This window comes from Bombus vosnesenskii, unplaced genomic scaffold, assembly GCF_011952255.1.
Source record: "Bombus vosnesenskii isolate JDL3184/JDL3185 unplaced genomic scaffold, Bvos_JDL3184-5_v1.1 scf7180000013285, whole genome shotgun sequence".
Lineage (NCBI taxonomy): Eukaryota > Metazoa > Arthropoda > Insecta > Hymenoptera > Apidae > Bombus > Bombus vosnesenskii.
This window is the reverse complement of record NW_022882938.1, coordinates 3,999,147-4,024,906: the sequence shown is the minus strand read 5'-3', so window position 1 is coordinate 4,024,906 and position 25,760 is coordinate 3,999,147. Positions and strand designations below refer to the sequence as shown.

The 25,760-nt window shown below is 34.1% G+C and overlaps 2 protein-coding genes across 2 annotated transcripts in view; one reads left to right on the top strand and one right to left on the bottom strand.

Annotated features, from left to right (window-relative positions):
- Positions 1–113: 113 nt before the first annotated feature.
- Positions 114–2,045, bottom strand: LOC117232306 (ammonium transporter 1 member 3-like). Its single transcript, XM_033491616.1, has 3 exons — positions 2,033–2,045; positions 914–1,674; positions 114–816 (listed from the first exon to the last, which is right to left on the bottom strand). Exons 1-3 carry the CDS (start codon positions 2,043–2,045, stop codon positions 151–153), a joined length of 1,440 nt encoding a protein of 479 aa, XP_033347507.1. The 3' UTR covers positions 114–150.
- A 262-nt stretch (positions 2,046–2,307) lies between these two features.
- LOC117232118 (calcium uniporter protein, mitochondrial) overlaps positions 2,308–25,760 on the top strand; it is a 77,062-nt gene continuing 53,609 nt past the window's right edge. Inside the window, exon 1 of the mRNA XM_033491282.1 lies at positions 2,308–2,581. Coding sequence (XP_033347173.1) covers positions 2,477–2,581 — 105 coding nt within the window. The 5' untranslated portion in view covers positions 2,308–2,476. The remainder of the gene's footprint in view (positions 2,582–25,760) is intronic.

Sequence of the window (25,760 nt, the reverse complement as noted above, 5' to 3'; positions counted from 1 at the left end):
CCTTTTCTTTGTTCTAATCGATATATAATTCGATCAATCGGTACAAAAATTCATTGTATATAAATCAATCATTTAAACATTTGTTTCACATGGTCCGTGATATTCTTCGTTAATACATTATTTTTAATACCTAGAAACTCCAGAATTTGTTCATAATGGTTCACCGGAACTTGTTCCCGGTTGAAGATAAACGGGATCTCTGTCGGCACGGAATAATCTCTCCAGGAGTGATTTCCTCCGAGTCCTACCTTCAGCTACATTCGCTCTTAAATGATTCAAATATTCCGATCTGTTTCTCAACAAGCCCGAGTGGTGTAAGGTACCGAAGGCAAGAATCATAGTAATTGCAACGAAAGCAATTATTGTGACTAAACAGATCAGTTGCCACATAAAGTTTAACAAAATCATTCTTACTTCATCATGTTCATTGATACAGAAAAGAGGAACGAGAAAACTTCCCCAAATAGCACAGACCAAGTGAATAGCTACGATGTTACAATAATCTTCAAGCGCACTATTAAACACTTGCCTTGAGACCAAATAAAAGATAATGCTTCCGGTCGTGCCCAAACCAATTGCCATCATCGGAGAGTAAATATCCAGTCCAGCAGATATTACCACCAGACCGGCTACAGTAGCTTGCACACATCTCATTACAGTCCAGTGATTAAATTCTTCACGAGGAATAAAGAAATGGAAAGCCACAACGAGCAGACTGCACGAACTCGCGGCCAGTAAATTGTTGACAAAGATATTTTTCTGTGTTTTGGCTTTCACTTCGAATCTTAGTGCTTGAATATTCAACATACCGAGACTCTAAACCCAATCAAAATATAATATATGTAATAATTCGTATCATTTTCATACAAGTTTCGAAATAAATTTTAAAAAGTTTATATCTCAATAATGTTACCTGTAGACCAATGAACACGAATAATTGACCAGCAAAAACAGTTCCCGCGGAACCAACAGCGATGCTCGCGTCATCTATAGCATCTAGACGAAGTATCCTTCGACCAAGAGTCAGGCAACCTATGAATCCTGACAATCCACCCACAAGGTGAACAACTGCGGAGCCGCCATAATCGTGGAAATACACCTCCTGCTGCAATAATACGTTTGTTCGTATCCATCCTTGTGGCGTCCAAATCCAATGAATTAGAAACGGTTGCACCAATCCAGCCAACAAAAATCCTATGATAAGGTAACCGATGGTATGCGTCCGACCCACGATTCCACAAGTTAAAATTGCAGCAGCAATTGATACGGCTGACCAGCCGATTATAATTTCATCCTTATCGACGATTTCGTCACCGATCCAGTGTCCTTCGCCAAGCAAACCTTTTATGTCGCCTGTGTAGGCGATGACAATTCCAACAAGTGCATAGACTATCGTTACCCAACAAAAGTCAATGATGTTTTGTAATAGAATCAAATTGACGTTGTTGACTGGTACGCTACCAATGTGTATAAGAACAAAACCAATTCGTAGTAAGATAACGAGAATAATACGAGCAAAACTCCGCCACGAGGAAGTGGTTGAGATTAAGTCGTCATTCCTGAACCGAAAAGAGTAATCGTAGTAAGTATAGTTAAAATCATCTGGATAAATAGCAGACATAACCTCGGTAAGAAAGTATCGATCGAAATCAATGTGATTACATTGTCGAAATACTAAAAGCTATAAATTCACTTGGGACACGATTCTCTGTCGCTCGAGATACAAAACGAGAGTTATAAATTTAGCAAGGTTAAAATAAATTTCAAAGTTTAACACCGACTGGACGCAATCTGATCGTTGTCGTTTGAGTTGCCGCGCGCACGTATTTTTCGTATTGTAGGTCACTATCGATCGATCAAGACTCGATACGATTATATTTACTGCATCATCTACATACTAATTAATTGGGCATTAACATTTAATGGTATTTACTTTCACACGACTACAAAAATTTAATGCTGTGAAAATGATATCTGAAGCCTGATAAGGGTATGGAAAGCTTCATTGGAAAATAAGGATATGTGCAAATACTGTTTGGAATCATTATACTTAGAGATATAACTTTTAGGTTAGTTTATATAGCCAACACAATAGCCATTATATATCAACAAATATTTATTTACTACTAAAATCATTTCAACATACAAATATTGTCAATAGAAATAAAATCCGCGATTTGAATATTCAATATATACCGCGCAGATGGGTACGCGAAGCGCTGATTGGTCGGAGGTTAGTGAACCAATGGTAAGTAACGAAGTGCGATTCGCGCATGTCACGCTATTGGTCGTCGCAAGGTCGTGGTCTTGGGCCGCAGGGACGAGCCGGCAAGCGATGCCGCCCGATCGTCGCAGGTAGTCGCTTGAAGTCGGTTGTTCGTTTATCAGTGTTCGGTGTTAAGTGATTCGTGAAAAAGAACGATTTCACAGTACTTGTTCACGCAGTGCTCTGTTTTTCGCGGACGATACGAATAAGATGGCTACGGTAAGCTGCCGTGCTCTGTGCGTTGTCAAATGGTATGAAGTGTCCCGCGTGCTGAGTGTTTCCTCCACTCTGGTCACAACAAAAAGCTACCGGAACGTGAGTGTTGACATACATTGTTATTATCTATAGGCTTACATATGTAGTGTAATATAATGTGTGATAACGACGTTTATGTTCTGTCAATATTACATATCTTGCTCGGTTAAAAGCAACAACGTTTCTGTATAAATTTATATTACGTTTTAAGATTATGCTACTACGTATGCTTTCTCTTTTTTCGCTGCAGTCTTTCACTATGCGTCATATGTATCATATTATGAGAGCATTTTTCAATGATCGAGCAACAGGCTCCCAAATATATACATCGGTGAAACTTGTCTGTCGTTTAGCACCGGACACGAGTTAAATTGAGCCTGCAAAATTCCACCGGTACTATCCACGGTGCATACATAAACATGTATTCCCCACTGTGCTTATCAAATATGGATACCATGTGGAGCGCAAGGGTCCATCGTACTGTTTTTGATACTCTAGAACTGCCAGAGTAAACGAAATGATCACTTTCTAATTTTTCATGGAAATTTGATACACACTTGCAAGACTTGAATACATTTTCCATTTCTGTGCACTTTCTCGGATTTTTAATAAAATACACGGATAGAGGCTACTTTCTCCCCTTGCATTATGTATTTACACTTACGTATATATATATACATATATATATCGTTGTGCATATTTATGTATATCGTGTCAGTACAAACTTCAGCTCTTCGTTAGTAAGGATAGTTCTGGCGAAATACCATGTCACGAGGATATGTCATTATTACGATAGTATTACGTGGAAAGTATGACGCATGGTGCACGTGTAAATTCACGTTCCCTCCAGCTGTTTACTATTACGTTAGTGACTGATATGACGACGGAACGCCGTTAGAGATTGAATTATTCCTCATACGTAATAAAGAACGGAGACCAATTTAGATATACATCATGCGGTTCAAATGTCACATGACGCTTGACTCTTTCACCGTTTTCATTACGACTTTCTTACAATAGGTTCATTCGAAAAACTGATATATGTTTCCATGTGGTCCATACGCCACATTCTTGCGCAGGCTGTGTCTGCAATACGTCGACATTAATTAAAATAAATAATGCTAGTTACTGGCTGCGTCCGTGGAATCCCGCTATTAGACTTATCGTCACATTCATTGCGTCAAAAGGATGTTTTCGTAATCGAATTTCGTCGTGCATCATTCCATTACCAATTTAATTGGATTAGTTAGAGATGCAATTTAGTTTCTTATCAGTCGACGATTAATATCGAAACGGAAAATTAACTTTCTTCGAACGTTGCTCGCGGGTTATTTGTCCGGGTAAATACTGGAAGGACGGATAAACACAGGTACGGATATGTGATGCACTGTTGCGATGGACTATACTTTTGCTGTACCCCAAAAACAAGAAAATTTTCAGTTGAAACAAATAATTCAATTGTGCTTCATTGCAATTTGATATTGTATATAGCTGACCGTTATTTTGAATTTTTTAATAAATAAATTGCAATTTCGTTTTTCTTTTCTTTTTATATATATATAGGAATTGGAAAACCACACCTTTGTTGTCTCGTATAATACATGATTCAGAAACGCTTGCGGGCTTTTATTCTACGAATCGGATAAAACCGACGATTTTATCTTATTTGGAAATTTGACCGTCGTGGAACAGTATTAAATTAGGAGACATTGGATTACCAGATCAGACCAATATCCTAAATTTTTTATTACAAAAGTTGCAAATATTTAAAATTTGTATAACACAGTTGTACAATACAAAATTAAAGATATGTATACGCACACATGCACGTATTACATGGAATTCAGAAATTTAGGAAAAGTCAATAGTTTTATATGTATGTTATACGTATATTATATATGCATCAATAATTTTATATATTATAGTTTTCTATAATATGAAGAGAAATAAATTCATCTTCAAAATTTTTTATTATTTCATGTTATATAAAAGCATTTATAATTCAGAATTTTGTAGTTATAGTGAAATAGCAAAGAGTGGCGTGATTTGTATATGTCGATGATGAGTTTAGGGCCTGAGGTATGACACTTCTTTATACATTCATCTTCGTCGAACATCAAAATAAGGTTTATGTCAGCATGATTATTACATATAGGGTGGGACAGAGGATATTTGATAATGGACCATTAAGGAGGCTTAGAATTCGATCTGATATGGGACGGGCTTATTCTCTTTAAGATAATAAACGACAGCTCATGCAGAAAGTAAGAAATGTTATGGGAACATTTATGTGCATATAATTCTTGCTTTAATAAAAGTATCTTTGATGAGTCTGTAGCGGTCCATTTGTTTTATGGGATCATAACCGTTTTTAAAAGAAATTGCTATGTTCCTCTGAGACTATCCTAGAGTGGAAAATATAAATGCAACAGTCATTTAAATAACTTCCAGTGAAAACTCAATTTAGAGGAAAAGAGAGAGACAAACAGACAGACAGATTTCCACTTTTATACTTAAATAAACATTGATATTAAAAGAGAAAAAATTTGGAATTTTTCTAATTTGTAACTTTAATTCATAGAATCAATCGTTGAGTGAATTGCAAATTCAGGTATTACATGAATAGTATCTAAATGTATACATCGAGTACATTAGTCACATAATTGATGCTTAATAGCGATCAGAGTATATAATACGATTCACTATTGATAGTGCCATTAGATAATGCGATAATACTAGAGTAGATAGTAATATTACTGCACTATGCAATACATAATAGTAGGTACTACAAATCGGTTGATTAAATGTTTCCTAATTTCATTTTATCACTGTATCAAGCTAATGTAAGTTCCATAGACTTCATTTATAGATCAATAAATTAATTATATCGGGTTTTTGATCGTATTAAGTCGTGCATAGCTTGAATGTGATCAAAGGAATCGTTGCAACACTATAATGCACGCCGTAGCGCCGTTACATAATACTTAGCGTACGTTGTGACGCCATGAATTCGTCACAATAGTTAACTATAAACTGCCCGCCGCAGCTTAGAATATCTTCGACATCCTCTTAAATTCCGGAAATATATTTATCTTGACTCACGACGAAAACGAACTCACACGAACTATTAACGGCGAATCGTGGATTACAAATATGTAAATATTCTCTGTCTTGTCATAGCTATTGAATATTGAGCGAGTAATATGTAAAGAAGGTAAACATTCTGATAAATAGAGATGATGATTCAAATCTTTACGTACTTTAATTCTTTGAACTCTGGCAATTTTTATGATGTGATCGATCAGCAACTTCGGCGCATTTTACAGTAAAACCACGTATAGAGTTCGAAAGCAAAAATTTCGTTTTGAAAAGTGGAAGAGATAGACTGCGGATTTTTATGCATTTATAGGAAATTTGAAAGTGCAAAGTTGTACAGAATGCACATATTATGGAAAAATATGCAAAGTATGGTGCTTTCTATAACACTTGGTACATAAAACAATTTTCTTCCGAATTTCCGAGGTTCCACTCTTCTCATTTTATTATATTACCAAAAAAAAAAGAAAGAAAAAATATGGATTTGCGTAAAAATACTCCAAAATACCAGTTAGAAGTATCTATGAATTTATTCACACAGTATTTTCTTTTCTTTTCCATCTTTTTACGTTGAAAAAAGCAAATAAACTTTAGGCTCTATTTATACTGCCACATCTGTATTAAAAACGTTTATCTTTTTTATAATAATTTGAAGGGAAAGAAGATAATTAAGTTATTTAAAATTAGAGCATTTCTAAATATCACGGTATAGGTATTTTCTTACCCTATTCTTCCACAACTTGCGTTCGAAATTATTACTGTAACCGGGGATGTGTGCCGTGCATCGCGTTCACATGATTTTTGACATTTATATCGAGTCATCGGACAAGATATTCTTATCACAGATTTGCGGGACGCAACAGAAGTGGCAGTGACGCACTTCCATTAAAATTTATTCGCTAAGGCACGATACTCTAATTTATCCGTACAGCTACGAGCATTGCGCAGACTGATGTATTCACAGCATCCAACACGATGTGTGATTCATTTCATATAATCAAGAGTAACTCTCGTAAACGAGAACTCTCCATCGTCCCCGTCTGTCTGCTGCTTCGTTGAGTTATCTGAAAGCTTCCATCAATGGACCGATACGATCGTGAAATATTCTCACTACCAGTCACCCAAAGAGCTGATTCCATTTATTGGAGCAAGGGTTCGAATAATAGACCCTTCTCTCTGCTTAACTGTAACTTTGTTTGCGAATTTGTTTCTCAAGTCTGTATCGATTCAACTTGTTCCCCCGTTATTCATGCAAAATGCAGGAAAGTTTCCATCGATTAATCACTCGAACCCTTCATTTCATATTCCTTAATTAGTTTCTATATTCACCGTTTCGTTGCGTGGTTGAAAGCGTATTTAGTAACGAAGATACAAATTGTACTTGTACTTCGATTAATATTATTTCAATTTGATTAGATAGGTTGAGTGGAATTGAAAACATTGTACATGCAGATGGAAGATTATTTCTTATGCAAAAATAAATTAAAGGGCTGTTTACTGAGAAAATCGATTATTCATATGTACTTAAATCTTGACGTAGTTAAGATACGTTGAATGATAATATAATAATAGCATATTTTGCACGAATACATCGTTTGCATAATTTTTATGACTTATCGAATTGAAAAAGACCTAAGGGGAATATTTCGATCTTGTAAGTGGATACGCACTACGCAACAAGTTCTTAAAATTAACTTATTCTTCATTTATTTTTGTATAAAGAATTCCTTTCTATCTACTTGTAAAATATTTTCGAGTAAGCCCTCTATATTTCTGAAATTGACACTCCCTCGACTGGAAAATTCCGGATTCCAGTAAATGTATCATAAAATTAATAGGAATTTATGGAACGATACCTATTTTAAAATATAGTATGTGAAGGGTCTAATACCATCAGTAAGTGCTTTTTCATCTACTATCTGGAACGTTGGTAGTATCGAAGGATTGAAAATCACTCTCCTGTGTGATGAGTCGTCCAAACTGTTGTTTCATAGCGCGGAAGAAATGTGCATATAACGGATATAGTGAAGCAAAAAGCATTCTCGGAATTGTCAGGTCGTTAATCTGACATAGATTTGCATAAAGTTGTTGACTCACGTTAATGCCTAAACGTTTGCGAACGTGACGAATTCCATGACCATATCTCGAGTGCTACTGACACTGAAACGCGAATGTTGATCGATTATTGAAACCTAAAATCTCCTGTTCTGTATTTTCAGCATTTCACTCGAATGACAGTCAAAGGTAAAATTCCGAAAAGTTTAGGTCTAAATTGAAATTTTTAGAAGAATTTAATTACCGTATTTTTTAAATTAAAGACGAAAGAAATTAAAATTAAAAAAATCTCTTGTATAATAATTTATTAATTAATGATGTTATTGAATTTTGATATTTGGAATCTTAATATTATCCTTTCTGATCAAAACTGTAGAATTCTATCGTGTATATCTTTTTTCTTTTGACGATAATGGGTTGCTAGGTAATCGAGCTCAAACTCTGCACCATTTCATTACAAGATATAGTAGTCGTATAGTGTGTGATTCGTTTCTTAATTCACCGTTCAAGAACAAAAATTCTCTTAAGTCTCCATTAAATTTTAATAGAGTGGATAGAACATATTCGTGAAAGATCCTTTTTAGATATTCGCGTGGGTGTTGGTGATAAGCTAATCATTACGCTTAGATTAGAATAATGACTCTTATCGGTTAGTCCATAAAATAGGGCGACACGGAACGGTATTATGTAGCAAGTTAATAGCGCATTATGTTTATTTATAATAAAACACATTAGAAACTAAACAACACCAATTTCATCAAAGTAAAATTTCGCAATAACTTCTAATACCTTCGTCGCATTTGAACGCTTTAACGCTTCTTTCTTTAATGTATATTTTTCTAAAATGCTATTTTTAGGAGTTGAATAAAATTAATTGCACGAAAAATCAACCACTATCGATAAAAAATAATAAAGAGCACATGAATTAGCTATTTATTAAAATATACATATTCATTATATTAATATTAATTTTAACCCTAATCTTATCTGTAACCAACAATAATAATAATTGATTTATCCTTTTTTATTTATATGACACATGATTAACACCAATGAGTCAGGTTTAAAGTAGCTTACATAAAGATATGTCCGCCTAACCCAAAATATGGTGTAACGGAAAGTAAATTTAATTTAAATTTTTTGTATGTATCTCGAACAGTAAAGCCCAGCAACGGTGACATTTATAGGAAAAAGTTGTTGAGATTGACGACGTTAACAACATACTTCGAGGTCATCGAAATCGTTGACGTATACTTCTATGTAAACAATTACCGAGAAAACTTCCACGATGTTAATTACCGCGAAACGCAGTAAATTGCCACGACGAAGCGTAAGAAATTCTTGAACCGATTAAATTCGAGGATATATCTCGACAAAAAGTGACTCTGGCTCAGCGATTCCTCAAAATCCAGTTAGTTAGTACAACTCTTTTAGACAGAACGACATGATTCCGACGCTGAGAAATGATGTCGAGTGGACCGTTTTGTAACCGAGAAAACGATTCACGTAAAAGGAAAGGACTCTCGTGCAGTCTTTGCGTTGGTTAAGCCGACAACAAAGCCCTAAGATCACTCACTTTAGAGTAATCATGATTCTGTCGAGATGTGAGCGGCAGAAAGTATTCGTTGTTGTAGACAGTTTCCATTACTGGAATTTTTTATCTTTTTTTTATTGGAGGGTTGAGGAAATTCAAAGAAATAAAACATTCTAATACGCGTCTTCATATCATACAACTTTACATATGCACTTTATATGTATTATTATGAAATTTTATGTTTACAGTTCCGTAACATATAGTTTAGACATTTAGTTCATGAATTCGTTCGTAATTTCGAAATGTTTAGTTTGCAACGTTTGATTCACGGTTTCATAATTTTTAATCTGCAGTATTTAAACCACGCATTTAAGTACCTTTTGCATAATAACCTGAAGGTACGTATAGCGTTCCTTTATTGTAAACCTTAAATCTGTTGAAATACTATGGTATTTTTGAGAAATATCTATAACACTAAGAATATATTGTTAGAACAGCAAATGTAGCAGGCATCTTGGCACCTGTTTTATTGAAAAAGTTTGCCAACTACGTTTTCAACGTCTGCTGTTAATTTATGTTACTTTGAAGAATTATTTCCAAGATTCTTTTAGGAAGAATAAAAATACCTTGTAGATGAAATCGCTAATATATGATAAATAAAACTATCACTCATAGAACGCAATTAATGAATAATCATTTGAGCGTAATTATACAATGCTAATCAAAAATATCAAAGCTTGACACGTATATTGTTATTTGCTTCCAGATAATCTATAATAATTTTAGCGAAGACATTTAAATTTAGAATACTTCACTTTAAACTTATATACAAATGATATTTTTCGAAATCAAGTATCCTAATTTAAATCTAATCTAGTAGTCCAAATTATCTTGAAATTGATTGAGAAAAAAGTGTTAATTTCTTATTCCATCAAAATTAGCTCTTCGAACTGGTCTTTTAAAGTGTGCAAACTTTTCAGTCCAATTTAGTTTAGCAAATACTAGTAGGTAGCCAAGCGTTTCTTCGTTTGGGAAAGAGACCAACTCGTCATCAGATTCTTACATCATTGCTTGATAAATTGCTAGATAAAATTTATTTTTTATTAGAATTCCCGTGTGTCAACAAATATTAGATTAGATAATGATGAGTCAGTGATTGTTTTGTATCTCATGAATTTGAAATACCAGAGGCTATGTCATATGTATAAACGTGTTTAAATCAGTATTAATGAGTTTATGTTATTGATTAACCAACCCAAATAGCGAATAATTTCCCAGAGCATGTTTAATTCACGGGACAAATGCATTTTTGAATGATTATTATAAACCACAATGAATTTACCTGCAAATATATTATTCAAGATATTATTTATTATGTGCATATTAAAAGCTGTACAGTGAAAGATTAATTTTCGATTAATCTCGTCGATGATTCTCGAACAAAATAAAAAATGAATAATGATTATGTTTTTAAAACTTTCGAAGCATGATTGCCTTCTTCAGATATAGATTACATTCTTCTATTAATTAACTTATATCCATCAATCCTAGTTTCAAGAACTGCTTATGATTTATCTGTATTTTTATATTTTTTGTAGCCAGCACAATATGTACGTCAACATATATCTGTTAAATTAAGTGATACGGTAGAATATACAGAATGTTTCGTATGTTAGAATCGAAGAGAATTGGATAATTGAACAGTCACCCTGGCAAACTCTGTCACCTCTACATAGTAATTTTCTTTAGAATGCTTACAAACGTATTGATCCTTTCTGTCTATTCCCGACGTTAATGGAGCTCAAAGGTAAAAAGAAAATACAATTTAATATCCCATCGTCGATCCAATATCAAATTTTAAACCAATTGAATGAATACTTCAAGCTTTCCTTCGAACGCATACGAATCTGCTGCTGCCTCATTTTCCTTGCTTCCGACGCGTTATTCAAACTTAGAAATAAGAGGAAAATACGACTTATCGTCTTTCCACCTATCCAATATCCACTTTTTTATCAATCGAATAAAATATTTCTTTTAAAACGCATACGAGGATGTATCGATCCATTCTCTGGATTTGTTACGTTGTTGAAGCATAAAAATAAAAAGAAAATACGAATAACATTCGTTCGTCAATGCAATATCCAATTTTCGTTCGATCAAATAAAATGATTTTCCTTCGTCCCGTTGTAAAACCTATATTCATTCCACGAATGTCGACTAAGAGAACATGTTGATGTAACGATTAATTACTCGGAAGAATCGATTATCTCATCGAGCATATAACCCCTATAACATAAACAGCTATCTAGACACTGACATTAATATATCCGCGCTACAGTGAACATTCCTATACCTAGCAGTTACGGAATTGTATACACTAGGATACAGTAATACAGACTGCAGAGTCTGCGGCAGGCGCCATGGACATCGATCTGTTCCACTGCACATTCTCTCGACCCAGAGAAAAGCACCCTCTTTCTTTCTCGCTCTCTCTGTGGCTGCTTCAATGACTCTTATCTATATTGACACGAGCTTTATTCTTTCGACTCCATCTACACAGGCTTCTATAGGCAAATTTTTTTATGGCTTACACCCATCATATTTGCTTATTTTTCTTTGTTCTTCTTTGTAGAAAGATTCTAGCTTACTAACCTACTGGAACTAGAACTCAAAGTCCTAATTTAAAAGTTAGGTACAAAATTGTTACGTCGCGTAACACTCTACCTAGCCGAGGCCACACACCGCGGGCAAGATGACAACCAGATGTCTTCGGGTACTCACTGCGTACCCTCAATAGCCTCAAGTACCTTCCATAAATCTCATAGATTTCCTAGTAAAGGTCCTTCAAACCAAACAAACGTCTATTTCCGAAGAATTTCTAAAGACTATTGTCTACCACGGCTGGATAAGGGAAAGTTAGTTTTTCTCGCGTACACTGCAACTTTCCTCCCACTAACCACTTTCTCTCGAGGGCGGTTAAGACCCTTCGTTTAACCAATTAACAACGAAGCCTATTCCCTCACTCTCTTAACTAACATCGGCACCAACAAATCCGATGGTCACGTGCGCTAGACACACCCATCCTTAGCTTTCCTCCGACGCAGCATCGTCTCCCAAGACAGTACTGATTTTACATCCTTCGAACGGTCAACATCCTTCCACCGGGTATACACACTCGTAGATCAGTCACTCACTCATCTCGTACATACGCACCAGCGTAACTGCCTTCGTTATAAGTTGTTGGAATAAACGGTGAAATATAACTTACTTTACTGTGTCATATTCATTTAACCACCTCTGTTATCTTAACCGAAACAGGGGAACGACTACTTCGCGGCGTCGATTCACCGAATCGTAGCGAGAATTTACGCCTCTCGCTGACGCGTTTTCCTCGCGACCGCGTCTCTCTGCGAACGGTCGTAACAAAAATAGATACCATGGTGTATACGTATATATATATATATTTTTTTAAATTAATTGCTTGGAATCAGAGAATCGGTTGAAACTGTAAATTGAGTATTATATCGTTTGGGAAAGACCGGTTCGGTTAAAAAATTTTAAAATTTGGTTAAAAATGATGAGTGTGGCCTGGCAGCAGCGAAATTTAGTACAATGTAGGACGAGATAGTGTACAGGAATCTTTTTAATCAAGATAAAAGATAGACGAAAAACGTAGAACGTAAAGCACCCGAATATTGTCGTAAATGAAACCTGTTTCTGGATAGAGGAACAGAAGCCTAGATGGAGAGAAGTTTAGAGGAACAGTTCCTGCTCAAAGTTCCCAACGTTATTAAACGAGGCAGCAGTTTTCAAACTAGGCTGTGATAGTTGCATTAAGGGAAAATGACTTCTTTATCAAAGTTTTACAGAGATAAATACTTTGTTGCTGCTACTATGATTTAGTTCAAAGTTCAACATTTTTATCGATTACTGTTGGGTGTAGCCACCATTGGTTGATCACTTCTAAGAGGGTTGTAACAACTGTTCGATCTTAACTTTATGCATTGTATTATGACTCTCGCTTCTTCGACGTTATGTTCTCTGGTCTACAGGTATTGGCCTCATCGATTTTGTTAGGAATTATAGGCCATTAAAAGCGACCACTCCATTATCTACACCCCGTAAATTTCATGGAATTACGATCATGAATCCTCTGCTTGTCTTGCCTTAATGGTAATGACATAAGACGATGGTGAAGCCTGCATAAATCCTTTCGCTGACTTTGCAGCTTCGTGCAAAACAGTATGCAAACTGGGTGGAGCCTGGATGGCGTGCAATATTTTACCGATTAATAATCGTGGAGCAATGTTGCGATATTAATTGTTCCCTTTACCAAATATTGATTAGTATTGTTTCATTCGTTAAATTGCGAAATTTATGGAATTCTAGAAATGATGGAACCGTGAAGCTCGTGAAACGAACATTGCACGAGTACAATATGTTTCGAATGCATTTGTCGTGTCTCTGACGAATTTATGATTCAAGAGGTAAAATTTTCGTGTCGAAAACAGACAGCATTATATTCATAGAATTGTAAACATTTTTGAAACGTTTTATACAAGACATCTTTTTTAAATAGCGAATATTTTTGAATATATTGAACTTATGTGTAAAAAAAAATGTTAATTATCATATAAATATAAATTCGTAAGAAGAATAGAATTATTATTTTTTAATTATCACAGATCTGAATGAATTTCAGATTTATCAATTTACCTTAGGAAAAGCATTTTCTTACGTAATCCTCTGTTTATAACGTTTTGAGAATTTCATCACCTTCGTTTGCGTTTTAGTTTATTTCTGTTTCAATTTCTAATTCCGTAACTTTTGCATAACAAATTTGTGAAATTTAGTTCGTGTTCTGGTTATATTAAACTGTGCAATTTAGAACTCTCCGAATAACTAGATGTGTGTTATCACGAACACTCTTCAAATCAACGTCCAGAATAACCATTTTACCTTTCACGCGACTGTTAGTTAAAGATTACCATTTGAAAATTGATAGCGTCTACTATATCAGAAAAATAAATTTCATTCTTTAAGGGGAAGATCTCATTTTTAGTTGAATGTAAAATCAAAGTTAAACTTCTACCGTCATTGCTTTTCATTTTCAATAGATTATAGTAGAAGATAAACATCCCAGTTTTATTTCCGTATTAGATAAAATATCATCGTTAGCAGAATATCCAATATTAGATATTTTAGTATTAAATAAATTTTTGCTTCCTTCACATCTGGAAGTTTTATCGCGACTCTATACTAATTTAAAAATAAAATAAAATATTCTATATTCGTTAATAATAAATCATATAACTGCAGTAAATCGTTAAAGGTTCCATTCGATCGCATTATATTTTATTCCGAGTTGTAGAATATTGTGGAGTGCGAATAGGTTGGACAAAGGCTATCGATCAGCGAAGGGTTCTATCTGATATCTGCTATTCACCCTATTCACGTGTCACAACTACTCTGATTAATTTCTCGATCAGTATGATAGGAAGTCAAAGCGGGAAATGAACTTGTGCTACGATACTGCGAATCTTATACGGGCAACAACCGCTACATTTCAGGAGGTTGCTACAACAAACGATTTTTCTGTGATAATGCGCTGTAATTTACTGATATTTATGGCTTTGTTCTATATTTAGTTTTAGATTTAATAATTTATTGTATTTTATTTTCACGTTAATGCTGCATTTATATTCGTGTAGTATTATTTTTTTTTTTTTTTTTGACATAATTGGATGAAGGATATATTCATTGCTTTTCTTAATATAGCACGTAACAAGTAAAAAGGTCGTTAATCAAACGTAGTAACGACATATATGAAAATTTTAAGTCGTGCGAGATTGAAACTGACAACGTAATAATACAGGAGAAGACAGAATGCATGAAGATTTATTAAACTTACAAATCTAAAAATTATTTTGTTACAAATTTCTAGTTTTATCCACTAAACTACATTCTTTGCGACAAAATGTCAATTTTTATGAGAAATTTTATCAAAACTACACGATTCGTTCCATCCGTTTGCTAGAATTTTTGTCACAAAATGACTTTCTCGCGTAATTGAGAAAAATATATTTCAACTTTCTATAATTTTTATCTTCTTCTACAAACCTAATTTACTTTCTCCATAAACATCACTTATAAATTGCTTATCACGCGAAAACTTGTTGACATAAATATTTCACGTAACTGGCAATAGCAGCCATAAACTTTTATAACATTTCGTACAATATATTAAATATCGGAAAGCTAAGTAAAGCGATGGGGTACGATAAAAGGAAATATAACAATGTATAGAGTAACGTGACATAATATTTATAACAGTAATTTAGGCGTGATTGAATCGTATCATTAAAAGCCGTCCATTAGGACACGTGTTGATCATCCAGTTCGTTAAATTCTGTTTTATGAATTAACTGCTTCCTCTTGAAACATTACTAACTCAAAGGGTAGTAAACCGAATTTGGGAGTAGAAATGCTATTCGTAATTCTTTTTTTACAATATCCGTGGAAGTATATTCATTGCAGATGCCAGTATTGAAATTATTTTGCCTTCATCTGGAAAATTGCACGAAATTCATTTCAGTGGCGACATTTAATTATTTTTATATTATTTATATTATTATTGTTGCGTTCTATTTAGTTGCTGACGAGAAGGTAGCGCTAACTGACGTTTAATGCAACTGGCAAAAGTTGTTCGAAAGTAAATTAACAATATGTAATTATTTATTCAAATCTTACTCGATTTTGACAATTGACTGACAGACTAACGGATATAAAATTCTTCGGTTGACAAAATGATGATTTCTCGATTGACAAAATGATAACTAACTCTTCGATAGACAAAATGATAACAAACTCTTCGAATGGTAATTACTCGATACTTTTTTTAAAAATTGAAGGAATAGTACATGTCGTAAAGTCACTTTCGCAGAACTAATTGATTTAATTAAACGAAAGTCCGTACGAGAAAGTCCTACATATCTTTCAACGATCATAATTTCTACATATTAATAGAAAACTTTATTTTCTTTTCTCTCCACTTTTTGTAAAGGAGAAAATTTTTACCAATACATCAATGAAAATGATATATTTTTTCACTTATTTAAAGATTACTGCCCTATCAACTAAATACATGGTTATTAACAACAAACAGATGTCACGGTGTATTATTTCTTTAAATATCTTTGATTCTTTGACAAATTTCAATACATCGTATATTTCATGATTTACCACGTTATCTTCAAAAACAGATTTGAAGTCGATAGTTTAATCTAGTATTTGGCTCACAGTATGGACTAGAATTAAATGGTCCATTGTAAAAAGTAAACTAGATTTTCCGCACTGTGAAACAGGTTCCCTATACATTTTACAAAAACGAAAAAAAGAAAAGATTAGTTCGTACAGTACAGTCACGTATCGCATTTTTTTTATATCGCGGTTGATCAACGTCCATTGATCAGTGATCAGGATCCAACTTCCAAACAAACATTTATCTCTTACTACATGGCTTTTATACTCGTCCACCAAAACACCTCGATACCATACAAGTGAGATAAATATCCTGTTCGAGACATTCCAACCGAATAGAACTCCGTATAACCTAAATCATATTATTCGCCTGTACATCGCGATTTATCATCGGCAAACCGTACCTTTGACAATTATTCCTCTATCGATCGTGCCAATAGTCATTCGACAGAGAACGAGTAACGATTTCTTTAAAATTTGATCGCGAGATGCAGCGCGATTTATCTCTCTTTTCACCGTCGTCTCGTCTGTTCCAACTCGAGTTTTATAAACAACCTTCTGTGCATCTCGATACGATCGACGATTTTTATCGTGACAAAGCACTTCTCGAAGTCCGTACCATAGGTAATAGACTGCTTGATGATCTCATGTGTATGGAGTGTATATCTGTGATTTTCCACTACCATTATACGAGACGAACGATGTCAAAGTGCCTGAAAAATCTGCCTCGACGACCCAAGGCGGATAAACCATTTCCTTGGTGTTCGAGATCTTCTTTAATGAGTATACGCGTTCTTTCGAAGAATGTCATTGATTGAAGACGTAAGAGCGAATCAATATATCACGGACGCCTCTTGCAGCCAGGATGATGTAATGATGTTTGCTTAACACTGGAAGTAGGAATTTGTTGTAAAAATGTTTCTGGAGTAATGATTATCTCTATATACGTATCTTTAAAATTTGTGAAATAATTTTATGAAATATTTATATGATCGCTATTAGTAAATCGCATCGGTGGATTGTTTAGAAATAAGTTTGCAAAGATATTAATTTTTCTCGTGGATGTGGAGGTAAAATTCTATCCGTGAATTTTAAAAATTGCTAAAATTTCAATATATCTTTAAAACTTACGACACGACCAATTTTTGTAAGTTTAGTTAGTGGATTGTGTTGAAATAGAATGAAAAACAAAATTTAGATGTAAAATAAATATCGCATCGAAAGGAATCAACTGGAAAAGACGCTCGATCGTTTCGATTTACTTAGATTGAATATAATTCAGTTGTATCCGGCCGCGCATACAAAAATGAAATAAAACAAATTGAGAGGAAACGAGAGAATTTCATAATCGCATCACAGAAATGAATCATTGTCGCGTAAATTACCTTTACGGGATTGTTTCAACAACATGGTTCAATAACATGGTTTTCAGCGGCACTTCCAGCTACTCTTGGTATGTCGTAGTATATCGTAGAATATGCCGTGTGCTGCGTACGAGTTAACTTGTAAATAGGTTTATTCGTCTCGACCTCCCGTCTGCTTCTCATTTTATGCACCTCGCAAGATACTTTGTACGAGCTTCCTGCGAGTAATTATATGCTTACGAATATATTCCGTTTTGTGGTTAAGTGGAAATTAAAAGTAATGAAACTATGATTAAAATATTAAACTATACGTCACCATCGAGACTTGGTTTACTATAAAATACATAACTTCATTAACGAGGAAGAGCAGGAACGTGAAACAAAAAAATGCCAGAATGTTTATAAAATATTAAATCGTAAATATTTAACCCATTAGGGACCAAGCGGTGAAACGAAGTTCGTAGGAAAATTAAAAAATATTTTGACACTTTTTGTTACGTGATTGCGAATGAGACGTTATTTCGTCAACGCAATGTTGGTGTTTAATGTGTTAAAAATCGTAATATTTGAAGTTAGAGGGTTCACGTGACAAAAATCAAGACGTTTTGGAACGATTGAACTTCAAACGGAGTATCGTTGACAAAATAGCAGGTTTCCTTGAACGCTGTCAACTCTGTGTAAATTGAAATCCCCGCAGGAGCAGCTTCTGGTGTGAAATTCAATTTAATCGTGACACGATCCTGGCACGAGCAGCGTATTCCACAAGGAAAGGGAATTGGTAAAAACCTCGAGGGCTTCTTCACTTGTCTGTATTTCCGCGGCCAATGATCCGTACGATGTGCGAAACTTTGAAAAATTATTTTACGACTTTCGAACACATATATGTATAACGCTGTATATATTGCATTGCAAACAATTTCCATTATGGAACTGTTGAAAATGATAACGCGAGTTCGTGCTCGCCATCCATATGCAAATGCGTTAGTTATAGTAACTAGAAGATAATCCTGGTTACAATCGATAGATTTAATCCATAGGCTTAAAATGCCTTTTTGTTTTTATCCACAGTTTTTGTAAGCGCGCGCAATAAAGGTTTTCTTGGCTCAGAACGGTGTGATAGATTTATCCATTTAATAAAATAATAACTATTATGATCCTATCTCTGAATGCAGAGATAACAACGGGAACTTTCACCCGGAAACTATCGTGTACTCGATAGAATTTGTATGTGTAATCGATATATCGTAGGTATTAATTAAGACTGTAATCCATTATGAGAAACGAAATTATGAGCAATTAGAAATTATTATCAGAAATTATTATGAGCAATGACAAACAGTGAAATAATACGTAAAAGTCGTTTATCTATCCTCCTTCTGTGTTATTTGTTTTCTGTTGCAATTTTCCAAGATAGAATTTCGTTAATGATTCGTACCAATTTTACAGAATGATAGAATTTACGAGTTGAACACGATATTGTTTCAATACACAGTATCAATAAGAGTTCTTGCATACAGTATCTACTAATTGTTCTTAGAATCTGTGGTGTGTCGCCAGATTCTATTGCAGCAAGATATGAGTCCATATTTCTGCCTCTATACCATTTGTTTTACTTTTTCAAGATCTAATTTCTTACGATATCGATGATTCTTTACTAATTTCTTGGAAATGATGGAATTTATACGCAACGAATTAGAAGTAACCTAAAAAATAAATTACGAATAAAAAATACTTGATCTAGAATCTAGGTTGAAAAATTCAAGTAACCATATTTGAAAATAATGTGGTATCTCAGACGGAGAACAAGGGCAAAATGGATAAGTCAAGGACGGAGACAAGGAAAAATAACCCGCAAACAAGGGCGGTTCTAATAATGCAACTTTGAAGGCTGCATCGCAAATGCAAATTAAAATCTCCTCTCTCTCTCTCTTTCTCTTTCTCTCCCATCTCTGGCTAAAATATCTTTGAAACCCGCTTTCATACTAACGCCCACTAGGAATAAAACGTTTATTGAAGTAACTGAAAGCTTTATATTTTACAAGAGTAAGTACATTTTATTCGATTCAATAAATTTTATATTAACTAAAATTTACTATATCACAGATATTTATGTATATTTTTACGAATGTAATTTAGAAAATGGGACTTAAGTTGAAAATACTTTTACTGTTATAAAAGGTACTAGATTTTGGATATTTCATAAATTTTATATAGAGTATTCTACGTATTTTAATAGACATCCTCAAATTTCTCATAAATAAACAAAAGCCCGCAGCCCGGGAATAATTTTGTTAAATGTTAGTCATCACACAACAATAAGCACGAATGTCGATTCTCATAGAATGTCACGCGATAAATTTATTCATTTTTCCATTGAAGTGGAAGATTCTCTACATTCCCGCATCATAGATTATTTCAATTAAATCGTCGAATATTCTTCCGAGGCAAGGACGTTTTGCTTCACGTTAAAAATCTTTTCTAATTTACATCTCTTTCCAATATCCACGCAGCGTGTAGGAGATCGATGGAACCCGAAATAAAACAAAATTATAGCCCGTCGTCTCGCGTAAATTGAATTACGTACACTACCCTGTTCACAGTTACTTAAGCAGGCTGCAATTTAATAAAAGCAGTTATTGGTGGATAGGATCGATACGATCCCGAAAATAGGAGCGAAATTCTGACTACTCTGCTGCTATGGAAAATACGCACACGTAGAGTAATAAGAAAAATTATTGATAGAATAAAATTTGTTCTATTTGTCTGAAAAATTTGTTTCGTTAAATCTGAACCGTGAAACACTCAGGCTAATAGTTTCCTAACTCTCAAGTATACTTATACGAATACAAATTTGAATTTAACTGAGATTAATCTAAATTAAACTTGATGAAAATATAGTAAGTTCCACCTGAGTGAAGGAATTGTTGGAAGAATTCCAAGTTCGTTTGTAGCTTGAAAGGGTATTTTACATTAACCAAGACAGCACGTTAGTAAAGCGATTGTACGAAAAAATATCCTAACAAGAACGCAAACGAGTTGGAGTTAAATCATTTGACTAATTGGATAAAAATGTTGAACACTTGAATTTAAATCGCTAACTCGAACACTCAAGCGAAGGGACAAAAAGGTGCACTTCAAATTGGGTTATTTGAATTCCTCTTAAAGCTTGAAAATAACATTTTTAAAAACTAGGTTTTTGTGGAAACTAGGAAGATCGATCAACGTCAGGAATTAAATAAACGCACCAGAAATTAGATGATCCACAGGAAGTGATGGAAAAGCGATGCCATCAGAAATTTCCACCTTCCATTAAAAAGCGTTGGTCTCGCCGGCCCAACGTTTCGTATTACATTACGTTCCTCGTTTAAATCCGAGATCCCGCTGGCAGATTACAGAGTGCATTTAATCAAGCCACTTCGCAGCCGTGACTCGCTGCTAAAAAGCATTCCAGAGAAGGATAAGTCAACGAAAAAGCGTCACATAAGAAAAACGAAAGAAATTATACCTTGAAATATTAAACTGAATTTTAGATTGTCACGTTTGACCCGTGGTCAAAATTTATATGATATGGTCCGTGATATAACGAGATTCTGAATTGAAGCATCAAATAACAACATCGATATATTGATTTTACAATGTGATTCAATCCGTAGCATTTTATCTTCTTCGACAGGAACTGAATCAAGTCTAAACTATACTTTACGTAATTTCTGATCCTCTACGTGACCAGTTCAGGGTTGTCACGTGGTGATGCGAGCGGAGCAGGTCACGTCTACGTTCCAAAAGCGATGGAAATGGCAAAAGGATTGGAAGAGAGAAGGAGTTATGACATCGGGTTACATATTTCTTGGTTTAAGGCGTATTATGAATTTTTCCGAAATGTTATTTTCCAATCTGACTTTTTTCCTTCTTTTTTTTTTTAAGATTATTACCACAAAAGATTATTATTTATTTCTCGTTATTGCTTCTTTTATCTTAGAATAATCCACGGTAACTAAGTTATTTTACGAAAAAAAGATAAACATTTCTCTGTAATCTCTTAAATTATATTACTTGCACTTGGAGTTAGTATTAACAAAATAAGCTAAAAGGCTTAGATTAGGAAATATGAAATCACTAAAATAAATAATTCCACAGGCATTTTAATAAAAACATTGTGCACTCAAACACGAAGATATATCGCAGAGTGCTTTTCCATGTTAAACATCATTCGTTAGGAAAGGAGGGTAACTAACCCAAAGCTTTCAGACCCATTCCTATATTTTCGATTTCTACGAGTATCAAAATATCTTAAGACGTCCGTGAACCACTGAAACTATTCCTTGTCCCAGTACGTGACATGGACAGCACGTTTACTCTGTGGTCAACCTATGGTCATTATTGGTGGTCAATGATCATTTTCTCCGAAATAATTCCTAGCAGCTATTGTCCGGATACCAAAGACGTTCCTAAAGCTCTTTGCTTTCGATTTCTATTACCCACGTGGACAGTATTCGTCTTTAATCAATGAGTGCAAATAATGTTATCACCCTAAGGACCCCTGCTATCCTTCGACCATTCTGGGATAAATTCCAATAGGATGAAATTGAGACTTAGAAAAATTTTCACGTTCGAGGAAGCAATCCGGCTGAGAGGAGAATTCTGGATTGAATTCCAACAAGGGGAAAGAATTCGGGCAATAAAAACACAATGGCATAAGTACGCGGAAAAAGGAGTTTGTTAAATGCGAAAAAAGGTGATACGACTACATTAAAAAGGAAAGACCTAGTAAATTAAACAAGCAGAGAAAACGAGGACAAGAGATAAACGAGAAAGCTACCCAAACATATAAAGAAATAAAAGAAATTAATCAAAAGATATAGAAAAGCAAAAATAGCAGAAATGAATAAAAGTACTGCGAGAACACTGAATAGAGCTTGTAATCTTTATAACTAATCTTCGCAAGGTAAAAATATGTAGCCTTTAATACCAAAAAGGAAAGCAAAAAGAATGTAAAAAGCAGTGCAAAAATGTATTGAAAAAGTTACAGAATTAAAGAAGCAAATACAAAGGCATTCATTAGACAAAATCGTAGAAGCGGCAAAAGAAATACACGGACGTTAAGAAAGAAATACTGTGGCGATAAAAGAAAGAAAACATCAAGAAAAGTGAAAACATCAAAGGAAGGATTCAATAATAAAATGAAAGCAGTGCACGTGCCTACATGGAAAACGAGCTTTAAAAGCAATAAAAGGCCCGAATAATGACGTCAGAAAACACGATAAGAGCAACATTGTTACAAGTTAACGATATAATTTCTGATTTGTTCCATTTAGAAATCTCAAAGACAATGAGCTAAACGAAGCTTCTTAAATTGCCTGGATAAAAATCGCAGAAACTTACGATGAAATTACGATAAATATAGGACAAATAAATTACGATAACAACTAATGGAACTTGAGAATGTTTTACAAAACACATAGAAATATGGAGAAACAAAACTGCGGTTTGATAAGCGTTCAAATACTTTCTCGAACCAGTGTATACATATACAATTGTTAATAGCTGGTCAAAGAAATGAAAAGCCTCCGGTTTCCACTCGCATCATATCGATTGACCTCGATATTCAGAAAATCCGTTTAACCAGGCGTGGTTTCTGCAAGACTCTTATTTTTTCTTTTTCTCGATGGATTTGAAATTTCGATTAAAAACCTAGTGGTACAAAGGGATTAGGAAACTTGCAGGATATATAGCTTTTCAAAGGGTATATCCATGGAAATATTAAACGCGGAAAACTTTGAAATTTAATATTTTATGACCTCTGGAGAGAAAGTTTTTGTGAATACGCGATACTCGACGATAATTTAAACCCCTTAAAAGTTTTCTAAGTTCCGCCTGCTCTCGTTTGTTCGTGGGGAAGCTGCTTTTCAAAGACAGGCTCTTACGATTTCAGTCCTCTGGTTAAATTTTAACGATGGAAACAATCACCGATTCTGTATATGGTTATTTGACTCGGCTAAAAATTTTAACATTCTAATATTCAATCCTAAACTTGTCATATATTATAAAATATCAATTTGATTGGAAAAAAGTCGACTATAAAATATCGTGTTGGTGCAACGTTAACAGTTAATAAATTAACGAGTCAAACGGTCTATTTTCAAAAATAAATTGCTCAAAAATTGTTCCAATATACTTACATATATATAGCCAAACTATAACCAAATTTGACAAATTAAAACTGCGAATTGCTTAGTTCGTTCTAAATAACCTACTGACTCAAATAATTCGATCTTGCATCATCTTTACATCTTACATTATTCTTTCTGAATAATTTATATTATGCAGATATGAGACATTCTCTGTGCCCCAATTTGAGCAACTTCTATTTCTACTCGTTTGATTTCGAGTGCTGTGCACTTGATTATCTGGAATTGGTGTGTTCCCGGTAGAAACCGCAAAGCACAGGTACAGCAAGTTAGCCGATTAGCATTTAATGGGAAAATCCTCGTACACAACCTACTCAGCTGATCCAATTTTCTACCCTTTCCAGTACGTATTATCGATGTCTATGGCTCGATCAACTATCGGGAATTCCACTACTATTTGAGACAGAGCCTGTGAGGCTGTAGAAAACCTTTAAATTGGCCTTTTCATACCGAATTAAGCGTTGATCTCGGCTATTTCATTCCAGAATTTCAATTATAAACAGTGAGAATGAAAATTTAAATGCCTTCCCATATGTGATTCTAGGAATTATTGGGATTTTCCAACTCTATTTCGGAACCACAACTATGAAAAATCTTTAAATTAATCTCTTCATTCTGGATTCAGTGTTAATCTTGGTACGTTTCATTCTAGAATTTCAATTAATAAAAGGTGAAAGGTCGATATGTTCTCTCGTTTGAACGAAAATCAGAGCTTTATTTACATTTCATTTTGAAATTTCAAGTATAAATGGTGGAAATAAAAATCTCAGTGCATTCCGATGAGTTTCGATTTAAACGATCGTCGAAATTTTCTCTGCGATGCGAGGAAAAGCGACAATTGTTCGAAATTTGTAAATTAATCGCTTTATCCTACGAATTAAGCATCGATTCTGTAACATTTGATTTCACAAAATTGTATTTAAGCCAGGATAGAATTTCCTCGAATTCCTATTGTACATGAAAATTTCGACATTTCACGAAACTTTATTTACGCCATGGAAAATGAATTTCCCCGAAAATGTTGAGCATGAAAATTCCAACGCGTTTCAGTAGCTTTGTAAATCAAACTTTTTACAACAATTTAATGCCGAATAAGCCTGAAAACTGTTCAGTTTGGAACGCGTCATTGTAAAGAAGTTTGTTCAACATGTTATTCAGAGTTACTCAATTAGACGCATCTGAAAGCACGAATAGTTTGGACAATAAACATTTTGCTACGATTTACATTTGCTACAGTTTCGTAGGTAGCTATGGCGTTAGTTTTCAAATGTATCATTGTAGAGAAATGTATTTCGAACAACAGTTCGAAGTTACACAATTAAACGTGTTTAAATGGACAAATATCTTGAACAGGTTTGTATAAGTTTGGAAAATAAATTTCCTGTTACAACGACTGTAGAGAAATTTATTTAAACTATGATTTAAAATTTTCCAATTGTAAATGTTTAAAAGTACAAGTACTTTCAGTACATTTTTATAACTTTGTATAATACATAATATTTTTGCAACATTTCCATTTAACGTTGAATATGCCTCAAAAATGTTAATTCTAACTTTCTTTCTTCACAGAAATTTATCTCAGTTTTTATCTTTATCCATTCGATCACAAATGTCTGAAAACAGAAATATGTTCAACCCTTGTAAATTAATTCATGAAGTAATATATTTTTAGCGTGTATCCCGATGTAGAGTAGTCGCATTATTCTTTACGGCAGCAATGTCACTCGGAAGTTAGCTGGCCA